At 42.0% G+C, this 9,423-nt stretch overlaps 2 protein-coding genes across 2 annotated transcripts; one reads left to right on the plus strand and one right to left on the minus strand.

The window, feature by feature from the left end:
* The first annotated feature begins 534 nt into the window (after positions 1-534).
* On the plus strand, positions 535-6,545 carry zgc:112334 (uncharacterized protein LOC619199 homolog). Its single transcript, XM_046311683.1, has 11 exons — positions 535-646; positions 3,518-3,625; positions 3,717-3,813; positions 3,946-4,080; positions 4,284-4,482; positions 4,564-4,695; positions 4,813-4,912; positions 5,083-5,254; positions 5,392-5,536; positions 5,661-5,715; positions 5,973-6,545. Exons 1-11 carry the CDS (start codon positions 605-607, stop codon positions 6,126-6,128), a joined length of 1,341 nt encoding a protein of 446 aa, XP_046167639.1. The 5' UTR covers positions 535-604; the 3' UTR covers positions 6,129-6,545.
* A 349-nt stretch (positions 6,546-6,894) lies between these two features.
* On the minus strand, positions 6,895-9,318 carry ndufaf3 (NADH:ubiquinone oxidoreductase complex assembly factor). The gene is made up of 5 exons (XM_046310881.1): positions 9,158-9,318; positions 8,552-8,747; positions 8,245-8,311; positions 7,609-7,709; positions 6,895-7,322 (listed from the first exon to the last, which is right to left on the minus strand). Exons 1-5 carry the CDS (start codon positions 9,289-9,291, stop codon positions 7,227-7,229), a joined length of 594 nt encoding a protein of 197 aa, XP_046166837.1. The 5' UTR covers positions 9,292-9,318; the 3' UTR covers positions 6,895-7,226.
* Positions 9,319-9,423: the final 105 nt, after the last annotated feature.

Raw genomic sequence — 9,423 nt, forward strand, 5'->3', positions numbered from 1 at the left:
GATCCTGTTCAAAACAACAAGTGCCTCACCACTTACAAACATAAATTTACAGAGAGGATCTATCTATACTTTCACTGGACTGAGGTTATACCACTACATTTCAATGCTTAACCAAGCTTAACTGATTCAGGGAGTTTTTACAATTTGTGTCTCCACAAAAGGAACACAGATTATTTTTTATATTTGACTTGAACGTTCTTCAGCTGATATATTTTTTTGTTGTTGTGTTTTTTACTGTACGTTGCTGTTGAACTGCAGAACAGAGTATATTCAGTTGTTTAAACAATGTTTGGAGCTTTATGTGTCAAATATTTGTGGCAAGAACTTATATTAAATAACAGGTTTGGGCATGTCATGGAATATGATTTGAATTTGAACATGATTCCATTGATTTTGGTGATTTATTATTAAGACACACAGATATAAAGTTCAGTGCCTGTCTAATTACTTGTCGTGTCTGTGACGCTTGAGAGGATTATCATGACGGGGAAGACATGATAATGAGGTGTAGATGGAGAGAGTGAATCACACACACAGCCATACTTATCCATACTGGTGCTCAGTAGTGGCAGAGGGACTTGGCCCTGGGCACTGATCAGTCACCATGCAGGAGTTTGATATCATAGTGTTGGGTACAGGACAGAAGGTAAGAGAAACTCACATTCCCTCACACATATTTAGTTCTGCTCTCTGAACTACCCAATAAAGATACCAGACTTAATACTATAAAAAAACACTTACAATCGTACGCGTGGCAATTTATTCATATGTAGGGACATTCTTTTTAAAGAGTCTTAATGTTTTTCATGATGTTAATGTGTATCATTGATTAATGTATCATGGACTGTACTTGCCAGGTTTTTGTCCGAATTTGAGTATAGAAGAAACACAGTGAATTCTATCAGCATGAAAGAATAAAGAAACGGAAGTCAGAGAATTTAGAGATAAGGTACATAGAACACAATGGAGGCTGTTGAGGGGAGGACAGCTCATAATAATGGCTGGAACAGCACGAATGGAATGGCATCAAACCACGTGTTTGATGTAGTTGATACCATTCCACTGATTCCGCTCCAGCCATTACCACCAGCCTGTCCTCCCCAATTAAGATGCCACCAACCTCCTGTGATAGAACAGTATTATTATATAGAGTCGCTAGTGAAAGTCTACACACCCCTTGCACAGTCTTCACATTTGCTGCCTTAAAATGAAATCTAAAAAGGATTACATTTTTTTTTAAATCCTACAATCTACACAACCGACTTCACATTTTCAAAGTGAAACAAAGATTCTACCAACCTTGCACAACTCCTTGGGCAACATACATGTAGCTCCCAAAATTAAGGAAACACAGGTAAACTGGGTATACAAAGTACATTGAAAGCAGGTGCTTCCACATATGTGTGGTTTTATGATTTAGATGAGCAATTAACATCCCATCATGCTTAGGGTAATGTCTAAAAATGCCCAGTGGCCCATTATTTTGACTACCATGGCTAGAATAAGAGATCTCAGTAACTTTGAAAGAGGGGTCTCAAAGGCAACCTGGACTCAGGGGTAGACATAACATAGTAAATGTGATTCCTGTACACTCCAATTAGTATGGTATGTTTCGTATGGTATGTATTAATTTGTGGATGTCCATCGTCCATTTCATACATTATGTTACGAATTGCAATTCGTACAAAATGTTACAAATCTGCAAAACATATATGTTACAAATTCCAATTTGTTGTGGCTAACGTTAGCTAGGCTCGGGGTTAGGTGTTAATGGGTTAAGGGTTAAGGTTGGGGTTAGGGGAAGGGTTAGCTAACATACTAAGTAGTTGCAAAGTAGGTGAAAAGTAGCAAGTATCTGCAAAGTTGCTAAAGTAGCCCATGCCGATATTTGAACATGCAACCTTTGGGTTGCTAGATGTTCACGTTATACGCCTATCCATCCACCCCGACCAACTACCCTACTTTAATGATTGCCTTAAGTAACCTTTTGTCTTATGTAACCATACCAAACGTAACATATCATACTAATTTGAGTGTCCCAGATTAGGATTTACATTTACTATGTTACGTCTAGTCTAAAACCAGGCTGGAATGTGCACCACTAAATCTCAACCCAATTGAACATTTATTGGAGATTCTGGAGCGGCGCCTGAGACAGCGTTTCCACCACCATCAACAAAACACCAAATTGTGGAATTTCTAGTGGAAGAATGGTATTGCATCCCTTCAATAGTCCAATAGACAGTAGAGTATATGCTTGTGGTGGGCCAACACCTATCTATCCCTGTACTAAATACATATGTGGATGTTTATGGAGTGTGAGTGCTGATGACACAATGCATAGATGTTGAAAGTAACACTTACTTTGAACAAATGGCTCGTGGACATTGTCAAAATTGCTCAAGCTAAGTAAATTTGGCTAGGAATCTTTTATGGACAGCAATATTCAAACCTTGTCTCTGATTCTTCAAGCAGATTTAAATCAGGACTGAGACTGGACCAGTCAGAAACACTCTTCGAACACCTCTTGGAAAGTCATTCTGGTGTGTCTTTGGCATTTGAATTTGTATAATTCTCCCGCGGAAACATACAACTCTATTACCTGGGCTTTGCTCTTTTCATATTTATTTTGATTCTAACAAACTCCCCAGTCCCTGCCGGTGACAAGCATACCATTAACACGATGCTGCCACCACAATACTTGAAAATACAAATGGATCAACAACACTGAATTCACTCCACATTCTCAAGCAAATTTACAGAGTTTAAGCAATTTTGCAGTAAGAGTTGTGTAATGTTGGTAGAATCTTATTCAAAATGTTTCACAGCTGTAATGGTTGCCAAATGTGCTTGCCCCAAATATTAACTCTGGGGTGTGAGGACCTAGGCAATCGAGACATCTCCATTAATATATTTTTTAATTAATTTGGAAAATAGTCTATAACTTTCTTACACTTTAAAATGTGGAGTAGGTTTTATAGATCTGTAGGAAAAACATCAAATGTAATCCCAAAATGTGAAGAGGGGTGTGTGTAGACTTTCACAAAGTATTGTATATTTATGGTACCATGGACAAAGTAATAATGATTAAATATAATACCTACCACTAGTGATCACATTTCTTTAAAATATAATATTTTACTTCAGTTCAATGCTATGTGTTTCATGTGTATTTTCTATAATATCAAGTGTCATAAATGTGTATTCATGAATTAATTAACCTACACAAACATAAAAACACACACACACGCAGACAAACACACACGCACACAGGTGATCCCTGGGCTCTCAAGGAACGTTCAAAGCCTTGCAGGCTGTCTAAGGAATTATCATCATCATTTACCTGTCTACTGGAGCGCAGGTAGCCTAGCGGTTAAGAACAATGGGCCAGTAACCACAAAGTTACTGGTTTGAATCCCAGAGCCAACAAGGTGAGAAATCAGTTGATGTGCCCTTGAGCAAGGCACCTAACCCTAATTGCTCTGGATATGAATAGCTCTGACTCTATCTCCCTCAGGAATGTATTCTCTCTGGCTTGATGTCAGTGGGTGGGAAGAAGGTCCTTCACATTGACCGCAACCCTTACTATGGTGGAGAGAGTGCCTCTATCTCCTCCCTAGAAGAGGTTTGTATGAACGCATGCACAAACACACAAACATACAAAGCACTGGAGGGTTATATTGTATAGTGTTGATGAGAGTGAATGTATTTTGTAGCTATATAAGAGGTTTCAGGTTCCATGTCCAGCTAAGCCAATGGGACGTGGGAGGGACTGGAATGTGGACCTTGTTCCCAAATTTCTACTTGCCAGTGGTGAGGACTATGGTTAATATTATGTACATCTGTCTTGTCATCATACGTCTAATATGAATGTGAACGTGTTTAACTGTGTCACGGTCAGAGTTCATTCATATTGTTTTAACCTGTGTTTGTGTGTTTGTTCAGGTGAGCTGGTTAAAATGTTGGTGTACACCAAGGTAACTCGGTATCTGGACTTTAAGGTGGTGGAGGGCAGCTATGTGTACAGGGCTGGTAAAGTCCACAAGGTCCCTTCAACTGAGGCAGAAGCCCTAGCTTCAGGTAACGCATACCCATCAAAATAAACAATATTTGTAACTTACAAATCCTGTGTTTCCGAATGATTGATTCTATACAAAGGATTGCCACATAACAATCAAAGCCAACTGAAATTCATGGACATGACAAAATGATTAACTTGATTTCAAATACATACAATCATTCAAGGTCTCAAACAGTGGTTGTAACATGGTGCTGTGTTTCAGATCTGATGGGGATGTTTGACAAGCGCAGGTTCAAGAAGCTTCTTCTGTTCCTTCTGAACTTTGAGGAGAGAGACCCGCGGACCTACCAGGACATGGACCCCAACAGGACCAGCATGAGGGAGCTGTTCCGCCACTTCGACCTGGGACCAGACATCATGGAGTTCACTGGTCACGCCATGGCCCTGTACCGCAGTGACGAGTCAGTACAAATATTACACAGACAATCAGAAAGACGGACACACACACACCTATCTCAATGGTTGTGTCCCTGTCTTCACAGTTACTTGGACCAGCCGTGCATCCAGACCATCAGACGGATCAAGCTGTATTCTGAGTCTCTGGCTCGGTATAACTTCAGTCCGTACCTCTATCCACTGTATGGGCTAGGGGAATTACCTCAGGGCTTTGCCAGGTAACATAACAGACTCGTAAAGGTACTCGAGAATGCATAAATACATTAACTTCAAGTTTTTGTTATGGTATTGAACATGGCCGCAACGTAAACCCTTACTATTCCTGTCTGTCTCAGGTTAAATGCAGTGCATGGAGGGTCCTACATGTTAAACAGGGGAGTGGAGGAGATTGTGATGGACAAGGGCAAAGTGGTAGCAGTGAAATCTGAGGGAGCGGTGAGTGGCTGGTGAAGTAGAGAGTGGACAAGAGAGAGCGAGAGAGTTGAAGAGGGAATGAATGAATGAGAAATGGTAGAGCATGAACCGGAACATGGGCTGAATATCAGTGTCGTAAATTAGTAGTCGGACCTAATCTTTCTGTCCTCTTTCGCTTCCGCTTTGTAAAGCTGTTCCGTTGTAAACAGCTGATCTGTGACCCCAGCTACGTGCCCAACCGGGTGAAGAAGGTGGGCCGGGTCATTCGGGTCATCTGTTTACTGAATCATCCAATCAAAAACACCCATGATGCCAACTCCTGTCAAATCATTATCCCTCAAACACAAGTCCACAGGAAATCAGGTATGACATCACAGATAGACCAGATATACACAAGAAGTTAGACAAAGGCCTAGGACCCCATATACCAAACAGGGAAAATATGATTGCAGTATTTTAGCCTTGGGGTGAATTGAAAATGGACCCTCTTTGTTTTTCAGATATCTATGTATGTATGGTGTCCTACGCTCACAATGTGGCATCAGAGGGGATGTATATCGCAATGGTGAGCACCACTGTAGAGACCAGTAACCCAGAGAAGGAAGTGCAGCCTGGGTTAGAACTACTAGAGCCCATTCAGCAGAAGTAAGTTCCACACAACCTACTGCAGACTTTTACAACCAGAGCCATTTGTCTATTGTAATGATGCAAGGCTAATTTCATACATACAAAAACAGTTCACTAAAGACTGAATGTGATTGGTCTACAGATTTGTTTCCATCAGCAACATGATGGTCCCCATTGACGATGGAAGGAACAGTCAAGTAAGGGTCAACCCCACAACTAACATCCTCACTGAGATTCAGTTCAGTTCACTTGGTGTAATGGCTGAGGTGTTGGGATTACAGTCGCTGGATCTGGGTTCGAGTCCCAGTTGTCCCAGTCGAGTCCCAGCTACTGACTGAATGCACTGTAATATGCAAACATGTGTTCATATATCTTGGCCATTGGTGGGTACCAGGATTATACATTGTGGGGGTCTCTGGGTTTTGTTCATTGTGATCCTGTCTCCCTTTTTCAGATCTTTGTGTCTCGCTCCTATGATGCCACGACACACTTTGAGATGGAGTGTGAGGACATCAAGGATATGTATCGCCGCATCACAGGATCAGAATTCATCTTTGGTGACTTACGCAAAGACTGTGGTGGTGATGATGATGATGACGACGAGGACTAAGGGACACGAAGTAGAGTTGCTACCATTTTTGTCTTGAGTGGCTCAGTTGACAGAGCATAGTCCTTGCAACACCAGGATCCTGGGTTCAATTCCCTCTAGGGCGGGCCACCCATCCAAAAATGTATGCACACTCATGTATAACAACGTCAGCAAATATGACATTACTATTATATTGCGGCTGTCTAAAATGTCCTGGTTTTTACAGTTTTTTTAAGCAACCCTTCGATTCACTGTATCTCCCAAAATGCCCAGCTTCACAGCTAATCTATCAGTCCTATTTATCATGTGCTTTATGTGGTAGATGCTCTCGTACTCTGATGGCATTGAGACTGGAGAGTGGTAAAGCTAAATAACTCAGTCGATTTAATACCCTGTCTAATAAACACCACACTTTATTAGACTGTGGTAAATGTAAAATGTGGCCTGAGATTGTGTTTAGTGTGCTCGAGTGTGAATGAATGAATGGCCATGTGTTTGTGTGAAGTAGAACTGGATGGTTGATGCTAAATGCATCAGTGCAGAGTAATTAGGGATACCCTTACCCTACAGATTAACTCCAAGAAGGACAAAGCCGCTGGAGTTGCGTTATGTTCTATTCTGAGACAGATAAAGCGGTGGTTCAGAGAGATGGGGGTGGAAGCCAAATGGATAAGACAGACAATGAGATTAGAGAGGTTTACTAATCCCAGTGAAGGACAGACACCTTGGGTAGATTACATACACATACATGCTTTCACTGACAATTAAATAAATACAAAACATTGTGTATATATATATATATATATAGTTTATTGCATCATTGGTAGCTGGCCTTATGTATTTACCATGATACAGATATGAAACATTAAATAACATTCCCACCACCAATACTCGTTAGAAATCCTGTTCTCTTTTTCATTTACACATTTCATAACCAACCAATCCCCCCCACCCCCTTCTCATCTGTGGGGAAAGGTCACACAAGCACACAAAGTTTGCAAAGGCTAAAAAACATAATTCAGCACTTGAATGAGGACAGACTTTTCCAAATCTTCCATCCCAGTGGTGAAAGTAGTTCCTCTTTTCCATCGAGACCTCCTCCTGTCGTTTTTGTTGTTGCTACTCCAGCTCCGTGCTGATTGGAGGAGGAATCAGACCTGCCGCCACCACTCGCCGTTCACTGCTCAGGAAGTTAAAGGTTGCACAAGCGTTTGGCTGAGGAAGGTAAAGGGATGAGTGTCAGAGAGAGAGAGAGGAAAAATGCTAAATTATAAGTGCCCTTCACTTTATTCTATAGGCAGGGGCTGCCCATGTCTGTGTATGGATGGATAGCTACTTTCCAGGTGGTGACACACAGTAACCTGATGTGAGAGAAATCTCAGAGGACATTCTGAACCAGGCTTGGGCAAACCGGCCTATGAATGCTCACGCACTGAAATCTATTGCACAAGCCCAATCCTTCTACTGTTGACAGATGCCAGGTGAGGTCAGGTGTCCCTACCGTGTCCTGCACCTCCACAGCGATGCCTTTGCTCTTGAGGAGGGCCAGGACTTTGGGGTCAATCCGCTCTGACCGACCCCCTGTGCCCAGGACCAGAACCTCTGTGGATACAACGCATTCTTGAGACACATCATGGTCATACACAATCATTAAGTTGTTCAGGTGATAACACCGTACAATCATCATCATCATAGTCAAGCTCTGACAATCAAACATGAACTGGCAACTATTTAAGAGGGGGGGGCCCATCCCAACAACACCCCAACTGTAGTCTTATCGCTCTCTCACACACACCCCTGCCCACAAAGGTTCTGGACTCAGGCTAGGCCATGATAAAACAAATAGGGGATCACTCAGTTGTTGCCCAGCAACAAAGGCTGATAGAAATACAAGGAGGTGACTCCGCCTAATCGGAAGGTATAAATATATGCTTGCATGAATTGCATGGGTGGTATGCAGCTGTAGCCTCCAGTTTGGGTGGAATAAATCTAGTCTGAGCTTCCTCTGGTGTCCAACTGAATTTGTACCAGAACCCAACAGCATCTTGCATGTACATTCATAAATTAGAGTATGTGACTTTCTGTCTATCCTCATCATTCGTATCAGCGTGAATACAGTATAATTGAATTATCTCACCAATTCGAGGTTCCAGCATGTGGAAAAGGGCCATGCTCTCTACAGTGATGTCTTTATAGCTGCCTACCTGCAGGGGGCGACAGATGAGTACCCAAAAGGACAATCCACATAATACACTGTTACATGTCATATTCTACTCATCATCACTCCTCATTTAGCCAGTTAAATATCTCACTCAGCACTCAACAGTATTACAGGGAGCAGGTAAACTGAAGAGAGATGAAAAAAATAGAACCACCATAAAAGGTTGACTTCTGGTGGGGATTAGAGGAAAGGTTAAAAAAATATGAAATAAACATGTTCCTACATTCCATTGGAGGATGGCTGGAGGTAGCACAGCACATGGCCCGAAAACACGGTTCCCATCGATGTTGAACCCTCTGGGGCTGTAGCTGTGGATCATTGCTCCAGCTCCTGGTTCTTTTTGCATGACAGACACTGTGGTACGCTGGTACATCTCATCATCACTGGGACCAAGCCTGTGGGCGCGAGATAGAAAGGGGCTGGGGGAGGAGAGACATTAAGTTGCCTTACCATCACATACTGTACCATTACCTGGCTAATGGCTACAACTGGATGACGTGAGATAGGGACATCAGACCTAGTGTATGTCTAGGTTTGATATTGGGATTCACTTTACCTTCAAACATGTATTGGGATGCCATAGCCATTTTTAAAAATCAGATCTGATTAAATGGGGCTCTCTGTACCTAGCAAGATGTAATAACCATAGAATTGGTCTATTCTGCCCGGGATGTAGTATTTCAAGTAGCAAGCTTTGACATCAGCATCTACCAAAAGCTAAATAGCCAGTCAGGGGGTACATATGTCAAATAGTGTAGCTAGTAGCAGTTAGCACTACAACATCGTCGTTTCTATTCTCTAGATGTCTCGTTTCTCAGCAGTACTGTACCTTGTGAACGCGGGTGGTGTCAGAGGGCTGAGCAGAAGACCCTGTGAAGATCTGTGGAAAAACAGTCGTGCACACATAGTGACAGCCATGTTGTTGACAGTTAAGTACCTAATGCCCGTTGGAACCAAAGACATTAAAACCAGAGTGGGAACTAATTATGTGTAGTACAACGTTTGGTACTTCCGTTTGGGTACATCCGGTTATTTTATAATGTAACGGGTCTTGTGTGGATACATTCCAGAAATCAGTGATTAATTGTATCAATG

This window comes from Oncorhynchus gorbuscha, linkage group LG18, assembly GCF_021184085.1.
Source record: "Oncorhynchus gorbuscha isolate QuinsamMale2020 ecotype Even-year linkage group LG18, OgorEven_v1.0, whole genome shotgun sequence".
Taxonomy (NCBI): Eukaryota; Metazoa; Chordata; class Actinopteri; order Salmoniformes; family Salmonidae; genus Oncorhynchus; species Oncorhynchus gorbuscha.